The 19,714-nt window shown below is 43.3% G+C and overlaps 1 protein-coding gene and 1 pseudogene across 2 annotated transcripts in view; one reads left to right on the top strand and one right to left on the bottom strand.

Moving 5' to 3' along the window:
- Nucleotides 1–15,817, top strand: part of ROPN1 (rhophilin associated tail protein 1) — a 36,708-nt gene extending 20,891 nt beyond the window's left edge. The window contains exons 2-6 of one of the 2 annotated variants that reach the window (XM_014477462.2): nt 3,356–3,483; nt 7,240–7,357; nt 8,631–8,792; nt 13,384–13,559; nt 14,081–15,817. In XM_014477462.2, the coding sequence (XP_014332948.1) occupies nt 3,368–3,483; nt 7,240–7,357; nt 8,631–8,792; nt 13,384–13,559; nt 14,081–14,147 (639 nt within the window). In that variant the 5' untranslated portion in view covers nt 3,356–3,367 and the 3' untranslated portion in view covers nt 14,148–15,817. The remainder of the gene's footprint in view (nt 1–3,355; nt 3,484–7,239; nt 7,358–8,630; nt 8,793–13,383; nt 13,560–14,080) is intronic. The other variant, XM_005893402.2, reaches the window with a different exon arrangement.
- Nucleotides 2,932–3,104, bottom strand: LOC138989546 (U4 spliceosomal RNA; annotated as a pseudogene).
- Nucleotides 15,818–19,714: the final 3,897 nt, after the last annotated feature.

The following is a 19,714-nucleotide window of genomic DNA, read 5'->3' as shown; positions in this document are numbered from 1 at the left end:
AATGGAGAGCCTTGAAAGTCAGGATTGGATTATCATTTTGTCAGCTGGACTTTCTGACCTATTAACAGCAGTGTAGAGGGTAGATCAGGACATACCAGTCAGGAGAGACCAGAGAGTAACCCAAGACAGGGTAGCCCATTAGGAGGTGAAGGACTGAACCAGAGTAAATGAGGTGAAAATAAAGAGGAAGGGATGAGTAGGAGACACATGTCAAACGAAACATCAATGAGATTTAGTGACAGATTCAACAGACTAAAGAGAATAGAGGCTCCAGGGCTTGGAGGCCAAACGACCAAGGAATGGTGACATTGTGTTCAGAAACAAATCTAGAGAGGGGCCTTGGGAGATGGAGAATGAGTGACTGAACAACAACAAAAAGATTTGTTTTATATATATTATATACCTATTTATGTATATATAAATATATTTTACATATATGTATTTGGTGGTAAAATATACATAAAACTGACCACATTAACCATTTTTAAGTGTACAGTTCAGTGGCATTCGATACCTTCACATTTTTGTGACATCATCACTCCCATCCATCTGCACAACTTTCTCATCTTTCTAAACTGAAACCGTACCTGTTCCCTAACAGTCATGTCCAACTCTTAGTGACCCCATGGAGTGCAGCAGGCCAGGCTTCCCTGTCCTTCACTATCTCACGGAGTTTGCTCAGACTCATGTCCTTTGAGTTGGTGATGCCATCCAACCATCCTATCCTCTGTCGCCCATTCTTTTCCTGCCCTCAATCTTTCCCAGTATCACGGTCTTTTCCAATGAGTCGGCTCTTCACATAGGTGGCCAAAGTATTGGAGCTTCAGCATGAATCCTTCCAATGAGTATTCATGGTTGATTTCCTTTAGGATTGACTTGTTTGATAAATACAGTTGACCACTTTAACCAGATATATATATACGGTTATGAGCAGACAATATGAGCAAACTAAGTTACTGCCCCTTGCTAGATAAAATGAATTGAAAAGTTATCAGAAACAATCAACTTGTAACAATAACTTTTTAAATTATGAACTATTTCATACATACAAATAAAATACATAACTAAATTTAGACGTAAAAATGATGAAACACACATGTAAGCTTAAAACATAGAACATTCCTAATAGTGTTGGGACTCCTGTTGCATCTCCCTCCCTGATGGTATCTCTCTCCCTCTCCTGTCAAGGACAATACCATTCTGAATTTGTGTTTTTTGTGTTTATCATCCTTTGCTCTTTCTTATAATATTATAAGCATAATAGTTTATAATTTAATTTCTTATAATGCTATTCTTATTATATATGTGACCCTAACTAATATACGGCTTGTTCCACCCAGCATCATGAGATTCACCCTGGTGATACTTGAGGACTGTGCTATCTTCCCAATTAATTGAAGCTTTTATATTATGTAGTGACCCTCTTTATTCTTACATGCTTTGTGCCTTAAAGTCTCTTTCATCTGGTTTTGACTCATCTACCTCAACTTTCCTTTGGTTATTATTTGCCTATTTATCCATACATCCTTTTACCTTCAGCCTTTCTGTGTACTTGAGTCTTTTCAGGTGTGCCTGCAACTAGACATTTAAAAAATCCAGTCTGACAATTTCTGTATTTTAATTGGCACATTTAAGACTTTTCCTTTTTACTGATTACTGATATATGTGACTTCTCTTCTATCGTGTAATTTATCCGCTTTTCCTATGCTTCCCCCAGCCCCTCTTTTCTTGCCTTCTTTTGGATCAATCAAGTTGCGTTGTTATCACTCTTAATTCCTTTTCTTATTTCTGATTGGTGGTTATATTACTTTTATGGTAATTACCCTTGAATTTTTGTATGCAAAATTGATGTCTTTAGACCCTTCTTCCTCTGAACAATAGTACACAAAATGGAAGATAACGGAGTACCACCAACCTGATACCACTTTAATTTCTTGTCTTGAGATTTCCCAACCAGGCTGGTAGTATAAATTTAAAACTTAGACCTAGCTTGTGGCTTCATATTTGTGGGAGACTATTTCTCCCCCAATAAGAAGCAGCAACCCTGGAGTAGGAAATGGCAACCCTCTCTAGTGTTCTTGCCTGGGAAATGCTATGGACTGTAGGGCTACAGTCCATGGCCTACAGTCCATGGGGTCACAAAGAGTTGGACATGACTTAGCTACTGACCAACCACAAAAGAAGCAGCAAGGGAGAAAGATTTCTGTGCCACTTGCCCTTTGCCAGTAGGCAGGTATTCAGTCCCATCCTTTCACACTAAGTGTGTGAACCCTAAAGGGTTTCAGGTTTAGGGGAATAAGAGAGTCTTCCTTTCAGCTGTTTACTTTTTCACTCCTTGCCTGGCCTTTTATCTCAAAGCCTCAGTTCCTGGCATCTACATTTGCCCCAAGCCAGCCCTAACCTCTTCATTTGCTTTCCACTCTCATTTCTGCCTTACTTATGTGGCACATGAGGATTCCCCTCACTTTCTTGCAAGCTCAGCAAAGCAATATGAAAGGTGTGTTTGCTGGGATTTGTCTCATATCCAGGTGTTTCGAAGAGACAGGGCTTTTCAGAACATTATACTCTATTTTAAAGCAAACAAAGTCTTTTCATCTGTTGTTCATTTGCACATGGTGTTGTATACTATCTATGGATTTTCATGTTTTGTTTCAATTTACCCTGGAACTTTTTGAATGAAACATACAAATTTCTCTTTACAATTAAAGTAGATGAGTATACCTGCAAAGGTATAGAGAGCTGTTCATCCAATGGCTCTTTAGTGACTATTTTTATTTGGAAATATGTAATACAATGTCAAGTAATGGAGGATTCACAGAGTAAATTTTGCTACAACTCTTATGGGACCAATAAGAGTTGTGTGATGTGGAAGATGGTAGTAATCTGATGTTGAGCAAATTATTTTGCATGAACCCATTTTTATTTATACAAATATATATTTACATTGGAAAAATTCTGAATGGAGAGATTCAGTATTTTGGGGGTGCTATCATTAGAGGTCTTTCTGTTTACTTCTTATTGATCTCTACTTTTTTTTTGTAAATTAGCAATAATCCTACCTCGGATAAACCTCATTGGCCAGGAAACCGCCACTGTGCAAAGCTAACCTCTACTTTTTTAATGAACAAATAATATTGTGTGTTTTTTAAGTAAATGAAAGAATTAATTATAACAATAGAAAGCGGGGATTAGTGAAGGCCTTCTAACTTCGGGGTCGTGTAACAATAGGTCTGTCTTGTGGGGTAGTGAACCCCCAATATTGAGAGTGTCTCACAGAGGCTGGGTGACCTCCTGTCGAAGATTCCTGTCATCTTATGATTCAAAGATTCTCATTTTCTTTTTCCTCTGACAATAGGTCAATCAATCAATGCCTCAGACAGATAAGCAAATATGCATCCCTCCAGAGCTGCCGGAATTGCTGAAGCAATTCACCAAAGCCGCCATTCGGTCCCAGCCGCAGGATCTCATCCAGTGGGCTGCAGAGTACGTACTCCTTTCTCACCTCCAGCCCTGGTTCCCCTTGGAGGTGGAGGTGGCGGGTGGAGGAGGGAAGGTTTGCAAAACTGAGAGGAGGTTGTCATGGCTGCAGCCTGGGAGTCGGGACTGATTAGCATAATCTTTGTGATGTTCAGCTGTCACGTTGCTTTGATACTTTAAATCCATACAGAAATCCCGCAAACTGAGAGGATGGAGGCCCTTCGCCAAGTAAACCAGACTGAGCGACTGGACGCCAGGGCTATAGTCAAAGTCCTAGGGCAATCAGCAAGAGTTAGATTACCACATCACATCACTCAAGCACATTCCACTGGGTCCCTGCTCCCACCCCGCCCCTCCCCACTCCCTGTCCCAGTGGAAAGAAAGGCCCAGAGTCCCTCGGAGCTTTAGCCTGCCTTTCCCTGATGTAAACCAGAGCCTCATTCTCAGATTTCACCACCAGATGGCAGCAGTGCACATGTGGGGGAGCTATGCGATGAGCCCGTGGGGCGGACTGTGTGGGATCAGTCCAAGTGGGTTCTCTCCTGAGTTAAAGCCTGTAATGAGATCCCTTCCTCTACTACTGTTAAAACTCATTCTTGAGCCTAGCCACAGACACTTTGTATCTCATCTTTGGGGAAATCGCTATTTTCTTGACTTTGAACTAATGTATTCCTTCAGCATAAGGATTCCACACTGCACTAGTGATGGGGGCAGGCGGAGCAGCGGCCTGGCTTCATTGTGCCTCACACACAGGTGTCCTCTTTCAGGAGACACCTCCAGAGGCTGCCCAGTGGAAGGAGCTCACTCAGTAACTGCTAGCCGGGACTGAAACTTTACAGAGAAAGGCTCCCAGCTACGAAATTGCTCCTTAGACAAAAGTGCCTGCATGAAACGGGGGAACTGAGGCTTGGGGCAGAGTTAGGAGTGGACCAATCCTCCCAGGGACCACTTTCAGGCTAGTTTTACTGTTTGGTGATGGCCTCCTTAGTAGGGCTTCACTGGGAGAGGGGTTACGGAGTCACAGGCTGCAGACCAGAGCTGGTAGGTTGGGGGAGGGGAGAGCACCTTCCTCCTGAGGTTGAGGAGGTCCACTGAGCAGGTGGTGAGGAGGAAGCACTGATACCTCTGAGAAGGCTCAAGATGTACCAAGAGGACCCTCACGGAGTCTCCCTGGCCGGTGTGCTCCTGCTCCTGGGCTGGGCTAGTATGAAGTTTCTACAAATGGAAGGAAAATGAGCCAGTAGCGCTCATAAAAACAGGACACAAGTAGGGTTGCTTTGCCTGGTAATGAACCCTGTTTAGTTTTCCATTCTCAACTTTATATATAACGTCTAGGATTGAACTTTAAGCATCAGAAGACTAATTTCCTTTGGCACACCCAGACAGACTTTTATACTACACGATAGTTTAAAACCTCATTTTATTGTTCTTGCACTGCTGCTTTATAGCAAGAAAAATGACATTTCTTGGTCGTGTCCCTGACATTTATGGGAGAAAACATTCCACTGTTGTAGTTTGCTTGCCTCCATATCGTATCGTGTGCTATAAGTGTTGTAGATATCCGTGAAGAATCAGTTTGTAGTTTAACTACAGTGAAAAAGGAGAACATGACCTAAGAGCACTTTCCATCTATTCAGACACAGAAAGCACTTGTCAGATGGTTTTATGCGGCTTAGAAACCTGCAGCATTTTAGAGATAAAACTCTATGAAGTGTTTTCATGACAAAATGTCTATTTACCACGAGCCAAAGTTTCCCTGCATATATACTATCCATGAAGAAACCACCTCCCAGACGTCAGCAGGACACAAACTCATTTGTCTTGTGTGTTGGATATGTGTGACCACACACAAATGTGAAGAACCATGGAAATGCTCACTACAAACGAAGCCAGATAACCCACAGAGGATTACACTCACGACTACAGGCTCAGTTCCACACACTCTAACCAACTCTGCTACAAGGCCCAAAGATGCTGCTGAGCCTCACTCACCCCACACTGACCTGGTCTGCAGAGACCACTCAGGTACATTAGTAGGGTGACCTGGAAGTATTTCTTCTGTCCTCCCTGTGGATGACCTCCAAGGGGTGCCTGGAAGATGTTTTGGTCTTGGAAGCTGTTGCTCTGCATTGTGTGCTGACACAACTTAGACACGGCTAAGAGACAGGCCGTGGTTTACCCCATCATTGTAAGTTGTTCAATCTCTCAGTTGTGTCTAACTCTTTATGACACCATGGACTGCAGCACGCCAGGCCTCCCTGTCCCTCACTATCTCCTGGAGTTTACCCAAGTTCATGTGCATTGAATCAGTGATGCTATCCAACCATCTCATCATTGTATAACTTCACCCTAAAATGGGCTTTTATAAAATTTCATCTGAATTCTTTGTATATTACCTGGAGCTGGAGAAATTCATAAAACGTAAGAGAGGGACAGAGGCTGTGATCCATGGGTAGTCAATAACGAGGCTTCTAATGGAGACAGGCCTTTCCACATAGCATCAGTGCCCTGTGGATCAACTGCTCATGTCTGTTCCCTACTGCAGGCAGCCAGTTTCCTTCATAGGTCAGTCCCAGAACAGAACTCATTGTTTTTCCCACTGCACCAAAACAAAGTGCGTTCCACAAAGCGCTGATGTTCAGGCAGTACTGAAATTTTGAGGGAAGATGAAGATTTTAGGGCTTCCCAGGTGGCTCCGTGGTAAAGAAACTGCCTGCCAATGTAGGAGACTCCCACTAGTTAATGGGGACTTCCCAGGTGGAGCTAGTGGTAAAGAGCCCACCTGCCAATGTGGGAGACGTAAGAGATGCAGGTTCAATTCCTGGGTCGGGAAGATCCTCTGGAGAAAGGCATGGCAACCCACTCCAGTAATCTTGCCTGGAGAATCCTGTGGACAGAGGAGCCTGGCAGGCTATGGTTCATAGGATCACAAGGAGTTGAACATGACAAAGTGACTTAGCACCACTGCCTAATACCAACTTTAAGTAAGTAGATAGCCATCATACCAAGCATAAAGATTTTTATGTTTGAAAAAAGGTCCTTCAGGTACTAGGATTCTTCCTTCATAAAAAAGAGTAGGGGATTTAAAACAACAATAATTTTCTTTCCTTTTATACGCATACATATATATAGACATGTGTATGTACATATACTATATATATTATTATATCTCAACACACATATGTCTGTATATGTGTGTATGTCTCTTTTTGTGCATGTACACACATAAATGGAAAACATTTAGAAGGGAATGACAAAAAAATACCCAGACCCACTATACTTCAGGGAATTTCATATCAAACTTTTGTTGGTTATCCCACATCCTTAGAGAAAAACAAATCTACTTATTCCCTAAGCCATCTCTAGACCTTAAATGTGAAGTAACATTCAGGCTTTTCCCGTACATAAATGAACTAAAAACAACATCTGGCATATTTGTCGTCGTTTAGTTGCAACCCCATGGACTGTAGTTTGCCAGGCTCATCTGTCCATGGGATTTTCCAGGCAAGAATACTGGAGTGGGTTGCCAGTTCCTTCTCCAGGGGATTTTCCTAACCCAGGGATCAAACCTACATCTCCTGCTTGGCAGGAAAATTTTTTTTTACCACTGAGCCACCTGGGAAGTCCATCTAGCATACAGAAGCCACTTAATAAATGTTCTTTCCTCCACCCCTACCCTCAAAAAAAGGGGAGAAGGGATTCCCAAAGCAGCCAGAGGCCACTAAAGTACAGGCTGGTCCCCCACCCCTTTTTTTCTTGTAGATATTTTGGGGCTATGTCCCGTGGAGAGATTCCTCCAGTAAGAGAGCGGTCTGAGCGAGTGGCTTTGTCTAACTGGGCTGAGCTGACACCGGAGCTGTTAAAGATCCTGCATTCCCGGGTAAGCGCCAACAGGCAGTGCAGATAAGGAATGTGGGGGTGATACTGAGTTTGGATGGGTGCAGACCAAAGTCCCCTTCTTGCTCATCAGCTGGCCACTCAGCACTGTCTTAAAATTCACTAAAGCGTGCATTGAGAGTAAATCTTCCCTTGTGAAAATAGGAATGATGCTGAAATAGGCTGTAAGCTGACTTGTCACTTGGGTCATTCCGCATTGTCCTGAAGCTGCCAGAACAGTCAGGGGCTCAGTGCAATTTGAATTCCTTCTCTCTAGAAAATGCAGGTCCACATCCCCTGACAGTGTCTTCCTTACTGATCAAGTCCAGATATGATGCCAATCAGAGTTTGGGGAGGGGCATATTATAGTTCCCCAGTTATCTCAGGTGCCAACATAGCCTTGCTTTTAGGCTCTCTGCACAGCCATATCATCCTGGGAGCTGTCCTGGGAATGGTTGAGAAGGGTCTGTCCTAAGAAAACTTGCAGCTTGGCCAACTCCCAAGAAATATGATTTACACTACCATACCTCATTTTAGGATACAGGTTTGAGGTGATTCAGGATTGACTTAGCCAAACGAGTTGGTCCCAGAGGCTTAGCATTTCACTGGAATCAGAGGACCAGGGAAGGCATAGTAGGACTTCACTGGGGCATCTGCACCCTTATTGTATTGTTGGCCAACAACTAGCCACTTGTGCCCTTCTCCTCTTGACTGCCAAGCACTTTGTGCAGTGGACATGGCAGAGAACCGAGGTGCCTCGGAACGAGCAACATCAGCCATCCATACCATAGACCCCGTATTAAAGCAATGCATTTAGAGTCTAGTACAAAGAACTCAGTGGGGTCTAGAAGCAAGGGATTTAACATCTAGTTCTAGTTCTAGTTTCACCACTAATTAGTGTTTCCAGACAAGTTCTCTACTCCTTGGTTTCATTTTCAGGCTGCCCTCTCTGCCTTATAGGGACAACCTAGGGATGAAACAGCAAATAATAAAAGACCTAGAAAAAAATTAAAGTGTGATATACGTGTATGTTTTCCCCATAACTCTGATACCTGAAGTTCAAGTGATTAAATTATATATCAGAACGTTCTTCACTGGGCTGAACGTTTCTCTACCCTTGCAAAGAGAACTGCCAGAGTCCCTGCTGACCCCTGACACCTTCCCCCACCCCTTGCTGTATGCTGGGAGAACAGGGCCCTTGCCCTGGCAGGTGTCCTCAGGGCCTTCTCTCCTCCCACCCCTCATTCCTTGTCTCATGTCCGTTCCCTGCCCCACAGGTTGGTGGCAGACTGATTGTCCATGCAGATGAGCTGGCCCAGATGTGGAAGGTGCTGAATCTCCCAACTGACCTGTTTAACAGTGTGATGAATGTGGGCCGCTTCACGGAGGAAATTGAGTGGCTGAAGTTTCTAGCCCTTGCCTGTAGCTCTCTCGGAGTTGTAAGTTAGCTTTAATGTTTTTTGTTCCTTAAGGGAAAATCTTTTGTGGGGCTGGACAGTCTCCAGGAAGGGGGGGGGGGCGCGGTGTAGTACACACAGTCAACTCTCCAGGGTTGATAAGGAGCCTACCCCTTCTTTTCTACTCCCCCTCCTCTCTGAATTAAGGTTATTTCTCTGCTTGTTAGCCAGAAGCAGGGATGGGGAGGAGAGCAGGGAAAGCTGTCATCTGGTTCTGGGGAGAAGTTGACTAAAATGCAGTTTTTGGATTATTTATTAATTTCACTTAGGTTTATTACCACTCCACTCCCTCCATTCATGTTCCTAAAGATAAGCAAAAGCCAGCTGTAGACGAAGATTGGCTTACATTTGGGTTTCAGACACCTAGAAGATATAATAATAGAGATTTTAAAAAAGAAATACAGCCTTATAGAAAACTACTGTATGATAAGCATAACTGGATACAAAAATCAGAGATAAGAGAGCAGGAAAGAAGATATGAGGCTGTTTCCAGATTCATAGTCATGACATCACCATGGATGCAGGATGTTCATACAAATTCATGCCTTTTCCAAATTTGACTTGAATTTACAATTGGAAAAGCCATTTTCCCATTTCAAAGAAACCATTTCATATACATACTTAAAAGCTTTAGGTATCATATTATATGTGGACTCACTCTTGTTAAACACTATTATAATAGCAAATGAAAATGAGTCAGAAAAATGATTTTTTAAAAATCCCCTAAATACATACAAATTTAAAAATTAATGAGAAAATTATTGCTTCTGCCAAAACCAAATGGTACAAAAAAGGTAGTTTGAATCATTCAGTATATCTAAATACAACCTTGTTCTTCCTTCTCAAATGTCCTGAGTATGTGTACTTAACACTTGTGCTTGTAAGAAAATTATCAGAAATACTGTAGTCCAACTTTTCCTGTGATTCTGCTCAACTTTCAGCATAATAATTTCTTTAGAGAGGAAGAGAGAAGAGGTCATTCTTGGGTTTTTTCCTTTTTCACGGCCTTCCCTAGCACTCTTATGCAATGAATAAACTATTCCCAGCAACAGAGGCAAATGAGTTGCCAATGAGCACTGCCACACTTCTGTGGAAATAGCCCCATGGATTGGGGGAAAATCACAGAGGAAAAATGAAAAATTGATACATTTTATTAAATTCTCGTAAGGTCACAAGCTTACTCACGCCATATTCACAGATGCTCACGGAGTGGGGAAATGTACTTTCTCTGTAATTAATCCTGCTTTTCCCCACCTACCCTACCCATGAAGAGTGGATTAAGAAAAGAATAGATTCAACCCAACCCAGGAGTTTTTCATCTGCTGCAGTAACTAAAAACAGCTTTCAGGTGAATTACTCAGTTTCTCAGATTTCTCCTCACAGCTCCTCTCTGCAAGGTGGCAGTTGAGTGTTCAAGGAAAGGCGTGATGCTGGGATCTCAGAGCACCCAGTAGGAGGGTTCGCACCTCCCTTGGTCCTCTCCAGCATCTCTGATCTCCATGGAAATACTCACCTGTGTGGTGCTAGCTGTGCAGCTGAAGTCTTTGGTCTTTTCTCTCTCACAGCACAATAATCCTCCAACCAGCAAACCTCCATTCTCCCTGGTGTTCAGGGCCTCCTTAAGTCACTTCCAGAGTGCCCTCATCTGCTCCACGTCACAGCCGCCCACCACCTTGGAGGTGTCTGAGTCCTCTCATCCACACGCCTCACAGTAACCTAGAATGACTTGGGAAAACCAAATTCCAACCCTCCTTCTGCAGCAGCTAGGTTTACTCTGATATGGCTGCCTCCCACACCAGGGAAAAAAAACCCATGAGGTGATGTTTCTACTTCCCTGCTAAAATGAGGAGGTTTGCGTAAATGTTCCATGAGGTTCTTTGGCCTCTATCATCCTGTGATTCTGTTCCACCTTCTCGGCTTCCACTGAGACACCCTCAAGCCTGGCCCAGGATAGCAGTGGCCCCACCAATTCTGAGCGGTGACGGGGGTCTGACTTTGTGTCCTGTATCCATAAGTCAAGGGTGCCCAGTGCTGAAGTCCGCCTGCAGGTCCAGTCCATAAATAAAGGATGCCCTGTGAATCCAGGAGCCCGTCCCGTTTTACCCATTTGTTTCATGTTGGACTGCTGCTGGGAACTTAAACGTGGGAGAGGTCGGGGTGTCACCATCTGGAGGAGGGGTGCGTTCTTGCTAATCTATACATCCTTCAAGGCAAGCCCAGAAATTCCTTTCTTGCTTTGCCAACTCACAGCCAGCCATGATATCTGTGCCATTTAGGAAATCAAGTCCCCTCCTTACAGAAAATCTAATGGCAGGAATTTTAGAAAGCAGGTACATTTACTCCAGTCTTGAGCTCCCTGAATCTACACGTGGTTCAAAGTGCCGCAGATACACTTCCCTTTGAGCATGCGTTCCTCTTCCCTTAGACCATTTCTTCCTCTAGAAAACCTCTCAACCTCCTGTTCCACGGAGACCAATTATATACAAGAGGAGGTTGTGTGATGTGTTCACTAGAAGGAAGGGCATGTTTTGTCAGCAAATAATTCACTTTCTGAGGCTTTCACCTCTGAGTTTTAAAAAGAGGCTTGCAAGATGCTTAAAGGTTATCTTTATGGAGTGGACCCCCATCTGACCAAAAAAACTTGTGCAACAGAATGCAGACCTCTGTTTTTATTGTTGTTTAGTAGCTAGGTCATGTCCGACTCTTTGTTACCCTAGGGACTGTAGCCTGCCAGGCTCCTCTATCTATGCAATTTCCCAGGCAAGAATACTGGAATGGGTTATCATTTCCTTCTCCAGGGGATCCTAACCCAGGGGTCAAACCTCTGTCTCCTGAATTGGCAGGGAGATTTTTTTTTTACCACTGAGCCATCTGGGAAGCCCAGATCTCTGTTTACTTTAGGCTTATTTAAGTTTACCAAAAAGCTCCAGTCCAAAGAGTTCTTATCCATTCATCTATTTATTAAATATTTGAAAATCTTAAGAAGGCAATAGAATTTGAAGGTTTGTTGCTTGAATAATCAATAAAAGATGTTTGGGGCAGAAAGCAAGGGCTGCCATAACAGTGTACCACAGACTAGGTGGCTTAAACAACAGCAATATTTTTTGGAAGCTGGAAGTCTGAGATCAAGATTGTAAATGGAACCACCTTGGCTTGTGAATGGAAGTTGTCTCCCTCTTCCTCATGTGGTCATCCGTCTCTGCACTCATGAGTCTGGTCTCTCTCTCTCTCTCTGCATCGTAACCTCTTCTTGTAAGGACACCAGACCTACTGGATTAGAGTCCACTGTAATGACTTCCTTTTAACGTAATTAGCTCTTTAAAGGCTCCATCTCCAAATACAATCACATTCTGAGGTCCTAAGGGTTAGGGTTTCAACATATGGATTTTGGGCAGACATAACACAGCCCATAACAGCGCCCCAATTTGGATGAGGCTGTAGGAAGAGGACTACAGAACAAAAGTGTGTTTTTTTTCAAAAAACACACACAGAGGATGAGCTATAGATGGGAATTGTGACATTCATGCACACATGCTCGTAAATCTACCTAAAACCACTGTCACGCTGACCTCAAGTCGTGCACACACCCTCCCATCCTCTGACAACCTCTTACCAGCCTCCTGTGTGCCCACCCCCAGCCCTCCTCTATGGAAGCGCCTGGCACACTGCCTCACACACGGCTTCACAACAGCCTCCAGGAGAGAACTCCCAAGGGCAGGAGACAGAGAGTAAATGGAAGTGGCCTGCCCCCCCACTGTGGCACAGCTCCAAGTATCTCTCTGGAGTAGATAAGCTGTCCTAATCACTGCAGCCCTTTAGAACTAAGACCGGAGAGAAGTCAGAAGAAATTATTCTAATTTTGTAGGATGCAAAATCAAATTCCCCTCCTTAAGTGAGGTTATTCTCATTAAGATAATAAATGTCTTAAAGCATTCAACAGTCTATAAACTTAATTCCTTGAAAGTATCCCTCCCACCAAGAAAGGAAAGGAAATATTATAGAAAGATACCCAGTAGAGACAGAGGCGAGTATATTTTCAAAATGAGAAGCAAGTGATTTACGAAAATCATACGGGGAGAAGAAAGGTAATAAAGGAAATAAAATAGTAACACAGTCCAAAGAGTCTCCATTTACTTCTAACATTTACTCTTGGAGGACTTTAGTGATTCACACCATTTGTTTGGACATTCAGGTAACTAATCTTTATTATTAATATAAGTGTATTCATTTGACCTAAGTTTGATTTTACCTTTCTGATAAGAGGGTTTGCTGTTTATATATTCTAATCATTATCTTCCATAGAGATGGTAGCTGTGGTTTCTTTAAAGTACTTATTTTGTGAATAGATAGGGTTGCCACAACAACAAAAAAAGAAAGACACCCAGTAGATACTCAATATTTTGAGATTGAGTTCACTGACATTCGGCATAAAAAATTCAAGCTTTCCAGAACATTGCATCATCCCCACTTAATTTTATGAGAGCAAGGTTTTTGTTTTGTTATATCTAAACTGATCTTAGGAATTTAGCGTGGAGTAGTGAGCTTCTCCTCACTTAACCTTCTGGTTTTATAGACCATTGCCAAAACTCTCAAGATAGTGTGTGAAGTGTTATCATCGGACCATGACAGTGGCCCTCCCCGGATCCCATTCAGCACCTTCCAGTTTCTCTACACGTATATCGCTGAAGTGGATGGGGAGATCTCAGCATCACACGTCAGTCGAATGCTGAACTACATTGAACAGGAAGTGTAAGCAAACATTTAGCAATTGGAGGGGAAAGAGTATATGGAAAGCAAATCCAGCAGACCAAGGCATAGTGAGGTTACTGTATTATGCAGCTCTGGGAACAGAGGAATGTTGTGAAGAACAGTAACTAGGGATCAGAAAGAGAAGGGGAAATGGAAGAGAGAGAATGGTATAGGACAGTGACTCAGAGTGCCACACAGACCAGCAGCAGCACCTGGGAACGTGTTAGAAATGCAATTTTTCAGGCTGTACCCTAAGCCCATCAAATCAGAAACTCTGAGGGTGAGACCAGGTACCTGTGCTTCAGCAAGCCCTCCAAGTGACTCTGGTTCACATTCAGGTTTGACCAGTGGTGGAGGTGGGGTGGAGGAGGAACAGACAGACAAGAGGTCAGAGAAAGAGAGGGTGATGAGGGCAGGAGCCACAGCAGAATTAAGTTGGAGGGAGAGAGTTGTTCATATATTGTCTTTCTTAAGATTACATATTAAATAAACTAACACCCCAATTTTTTTTTCCCAAACAGTATTGGTCCTGATGGTTTAATCAAGGTGAATGACTTTACCCAAAACCCCAGGGTTCGGCTGGAATAAAAGCACACTTTTGGCAATTTTAAAGGAAGATACAGATGATTGTGCTTCAGAATGACTGAACCTCATGTACCATCCAAAGCCAATTTTCTTGTGTAACTGGTACACACTAATAAACAATTAGGCAAACATATGAAATTAGAAATGTGTGGAATTAAGATGTAAAGTTGTTGAGACATTATACTTCAATTAACAGAAGATTGGTATTCTTCCCCCATGGACACTCTGTAAAGTCACTGATGAAGCATGGATAGAAAATACATCTCGAGTGAAAGCCAGGCTGTCGGATTTTCAGAGGTGGAATGTTATCCAGACACAGTTTTCATGTTTTGTGACTGTTAGGCATAATTTACATGAGCATCTTTTACATGATCAATCCACATTTTGACCAGTTTATTTCTCCATTTGTTGTTTTGATGCTAGTTCATTCATTCATTCATTCACTTACCAATGTTTATTGAGGCTAGCTGTATGCCAGGGATAAGACTGCCAGGTAAAATACAGAACACTCAGTTGGACAAATTATATATATATATATATATATATATGTATGTATGTATTTTTTAAAGTAATTTCTGTTTTATTCTTTTGCTATACCTGGCAACCCTAGCCAGGAACTATGCTGGCTTCTGGGTATATACAAATAAATTATATGTGAATTCTGCCTTCAAGGAGCTCACAGTCTAATGTGAAGATAAAACATGAACTTAAAACCACTTTAATGTAAGCGCCCTGCTGCTGCTACTGCTGCTAAGTCACTTCAGTTGTGTCTGACTCTGTGCGACCCCATAGACGGCAGCCAACAAGGCTCCCCCGTCTCTGGGATTCTCCAGGCAAGAACACTGGAGTGGGTTGCCACTTCCTTCTCCAATGCATGAAAGTGAAAAGTGAAAGTGAAGTCGCTCAGTTGTGTCAGACTCTTAGCGACCCTGTGGACTGCAGCCCACCAGGCTCCTCCATCCATGGGATTTTCCAGGCAAGAGTACTGGAATGGGTTGCCATTGCCTTCTGCGTAAGCACCCTAAGAGGCATTAAAAAGCATTTCAGAGATGATTATTGAAGTTTCCACATTAAGGTGCTGACACCATATCCCGATATAATGAGACCCTCTTAGGAAAATCTCCCAGCATGAGCTTAAGACCTTCTGACAAGGTTACCAGATTTTTCTTTCTCCCAGGAAGCCACAAATTTAACAGGCTGTGTGGTTATTGTTCTTAAGGCCAGGTGTGCCCAGGTTGCCTTTCTATCTGTAACACCATCCCCTCTTGAAAGTTGTTTTTGTATAAAAACCATGTTGCCTTTTTCATAATACATGCACCTCTCTACTGAATTGGGGAAATTTTTGTCCATTAGTATCTAAATAAGTAAAAGAAGATTGTGATGGGATGTCACCACAGGCCCTAGAGTGAAACAATAAAAAGGGCTGAAACGAATTTTACCCCTGTGGTCATCTGGCCACACCTGCAGGGGGTCAGTTCAGTTCAGTCGCTCAGTCATGTCCGACTCTGCGACCCCATGAATTGCAGCATGCCAGGCCTCCCTGTCCATCACCAACTCCCAGAGTTTACTCAGACTCACGTCTATCAAGTCAGTGATGCCATCCAGCCATCTCATCCTCTGTCGTCCCCTTTTCCTCCTACCCCCAGTCCCTCCCAGCATCAGAGTCTTTTCCAATGAGTCAACTCTTCACAAGAGGTAGCCAAAGTACTGGAGTTTCAGCTTTAGCATCATTCCTTCCAAAGAAATCCCAGGGCTGATCTCCTTCACAATGGGCTGGTTGGATCTCCTTGCAGTCCAAGGGACTCTCAAGAGTCTTCTCCAACACCACACTTCAAAAGCATCAATTCTTCTGTGCTCAGCTTTCTTCACAGTCCAACTCTCACATCCATACATGACCACTGGAAAAAACATAGCCTTGACTAAATGGACCTTTGTTGGCAAAGTAATGTCTCTGCTTTTCAATATGCCATCTAGGTTGGTCATATCTTTTCTTCCAAGGAATAAGTGTTTTTTAATTTCATGGCTGCAGTCACCATCTGCAGTGATTTTGGAGCCCAAAAAAATAAAGTCTGACACTGTTTCCACTGTTCTCCCATCTATTTCCCATGAAGTGATGGGACCAGATGCCATGATCTTCGTTTTCTGAACGTTGAGTTTTAAGCCAACTTTTTCACTCTCCTCTTTCACCTTCATCAAGAGGTTTTTCAGTCCCTCTTCACTTTCTGCCATAAGGGTGGTGTCACAGCCTTGTCTAACTCAATGAAACTAAGCCATGCCCATGGGGCCACCCAAGACGGGCAGGTCATGGTGGAGAGGTCTGACAGAATGTGGTCCCCTGGAGAAGGGAATGGCAAACCACTTCAGTATTCTTGCCTTGAGAACCCCATGAACAGTATGAAAAGGCAAAATGATAGGATACTGAAAGAGAAACTCCCCAGGTCAGTAGGTGCCCAATATGCTACTGGAGATCAGTGGAGAAATAACTCCAGAAAGAATGAAGGGATGGAGCCAAAGCAAAAACAATACCTAGCTGTGGATGTGACTGGTGATAGAAGCAAGGTCTGATGCTATAAAGAGCAATATTGCATAGGAGCCTGAAATGTCAGGTCCATGAATCAAGGCAAATTGGAAGCGGTCAAACAAGAGATGGCAAGAGTGAACGTCGACATTCTAGGAATCAGCAAACTAAAATGGACTGGAATGGGTGAATTTCCCTCAGATGACCATTATATCTACTACTGTGGGTGAGAATCCCTTAGAAGAAATGGAGTAGCCATCCTGGTCAACAAAAGAGTTTGAAGTGCAGTACTTGGATGCAATCTCAAAAATGACAGAATGATCCCTGTTCATTTCCAAGGCAAACCATTCAATATCACAGTAATCCAAGTCTATGCCCCAACCAGTAATGCTGAAGAAGCTGAAGTTGAATGGTTCTATGAAGACCTATAAGACCTTTTAGAACTAACACCCAAAAAAGATGTCCTTTTCATTATAGGGGACTGGAATGCAAAAGTAGGAAGTCAAGAAACACCTGGAATAACAGGCAGATTTGGCCTTGAAATACGGAATGAAGCAGGGCAAAGGCTAATAGAGTTTTGCCAAGAAAATGCAGTGCAGGGGGTAGGGAACAACTAATTCTCCCTGCTGTTTGCCATCAGCCAGAGTGACCCATCAGTTATAGCCACTCTAGAGCCTTTGGTTGTTTGAAAGGCTGAAGCACTGCAGGTGAAACCCTGCACTGTAATTAATCAGGGTTAGAGAGTGACTATTTTTGGGGGGCTCCAAAATCACTGCAGATGGTGACTGCAGCCATAAAATTAAAAGACGCTTACTCCTTGGAAGGAAAGTTATAACCAACCTAGTTAGCATATTGAAAAGCAGAGACATTACTTTGCCAACAAAGGTCCGTCTAGTCAAGGCTATGTTTTTTCCAGTGGTCATGTATGGATGTGAGAGTTGAACTGTGAAGAAAGCTGAGCACAGAAGAATTGATGCTTTTGAAGTGTGGTGTTGAAGAAGACTCTTGAGAGTCCCTTGGACTGCAAGGAGATCCAACCAGTCCGTCCTAAAGGAGATCAGTCCTGGGTGTTCATTGGAAGGGCGGATGCTGAAGCTGAAACTCCAATACTTTGGCCACCTCATGCGAAGAGTTGATTTATTGGAAAAGACCCTGATGCTGGGAGGGATTGGGGGCAGGAGGAGAAGGGGATGACAGAGGATGAGACAGCTGGATGGCATCACTGACTCGACGGACATGAGTTTGGGTAAACTCCAGGAGTTGGTGATGGACAGGGAAGCCTGGTGTGCTAAGATTCATGGGGTCGCAAAGAGCCGGACACAACTGAGTGACTGAACTGAACTGACTGAGAGAGTGACTGACATCTGTTAACCTGCCTCAGTCTATTTCTCTTTCACTGTGATCAAAGAATTTTAAATATGATCTTGCCTGGCAGTGAGGAGTGAAGGGGAGCTGAGGGAACAGCCCCAGTTTGAAAGACCCTAAGACAACAAGGTCATAGAATAATAAAAGTTAAAAGATCTTTTGTACATTTGAGATAACAGATTGAAATTAGAAACTAAACCTCAGTAGTCCTGAGCATAATCCCTGAAGAGTGAGGCTAATGAAACCTCAGCCATCAAAGTGAATCCTGAACACAGACATGAAATCATCGGTAGTACTAGAGCCGTCAGTTGAGACTCAGCCCTACTGGCAATACCGGTGGGGCACAGTCCATCGCTCGTCTTCCAAGCCACCACTTAGTGCCTGCTGTTTTCCTCCTCTCCAGCTCCCAGCAGTGATGCTTCCTCCAAGGCACTGATATTACTAAACCGTAGACATTCATCAGGGACACAGCACATCTGCACAGCACATCTCATCTACAGCACATGTCCCGAATTAACCTGCAGCAGCAGTCACCCCGATGGTGAAAACCAGCCTTTCCGTCTACCTGTGCTACACTGTGTTAACAATATTATGAATAACACATTAATGGTAACAGCCAGCATTTATCAAGCACTTCCTATGTGCAAGGCACTGTGCACAACATTTTACAGACATTCTCAACTTTTTCTTTATGACCTGACCTTACAAAGTCAGTACTATTAGCCCCATTTTATAGACGAAAAACCGGTTTTAGGGGAATTAAGTTATTCATTGTCACTGGTAAGAAGGAATTTGAGTTCAGGTCTGTTTGGTTCCACACTTGTGCTGCCCTGCATGCACCGTGACTATCTTAGTATGGAGTTTCCCCCCAGAAACAGCCTCTGAGACAAGAATTTAAACGTATGTAGTTTGTTTGGGAGGCAATCCCAGGAATAGTGGAAGGGGAGTAGAGACCGTAAGATGGTAAAAGGAAGAAAGCCAATAGAGATATGTTATCAAGCCAGTTATCCCTGGAGGACTCTGGAGGCAGTGTAGATCATGCCTCACGGTTACCCAACCTGAGGGCTGAGGAAACTCTCCATCCATCATCAGCTAAGAGGCATTCACTTTCTGGCATTAACAGCTTGACCAGCTCATGGCCTGAGCTTGCTCCTTTTACTCCAGAAAAATAAAAAGCTCTTATGTAGGAAGTTACAGATGTACACAATAAGCAACCTTTGAAAGCATACGGATGAGGTGCCACCCGCCTCTGCACAATGCCTTACAGAGACTTTAACGATTTTTAGCATTTTGATCACTATTGTTTCTCTCCTAGGGTGAGGGCCAATCCATAGGGGCTGTAGGCAATGAATGACTGACACTGCTGTTGTAAAATCACAACCTTGACCTTCAAACTGACACACTGTCCCAGACCAACTACTTTGTGTAACTTCCCTAGTGGAGATCGTTCCAGAGGGGCCCACTTGGTCATTGCTGCCAAGAGACCCTTTTCAGATCCATCCCACTGCCCTTCCTATCGTGACCAGAAATATCTGAATCCTAGCATGACCTGTTAAGCTAACTTACACCCTTGTAACATATGGTTTGTATGTCTCCTTTAAAAAGAACAACATTCAGGAAGCAATAAAACCAGGATTTTTTGGAACAAAAAAAGTGGGCTCTTTCTTTCCTAAATTAAGCTATTTTG

Source organism: Bos mutus, chromosome 1 (assembly GCF_027580195.1).
Source record: "Bos mutus isolate GX-2022 chromosome 1, NWIPB_WYAK_1.1, whole genome shotgun sequence".
NCBI lineage: Eukaryota > Metazoa > Chordata > Mammalia > Artiodactyla > Bovidae > Bos > Bos mutus.
The sequence above is the reverse complement of the archived record's forward strand: the minus strand, read 5'-3'. Positions and strand labels throughout refer to the sequence as shown.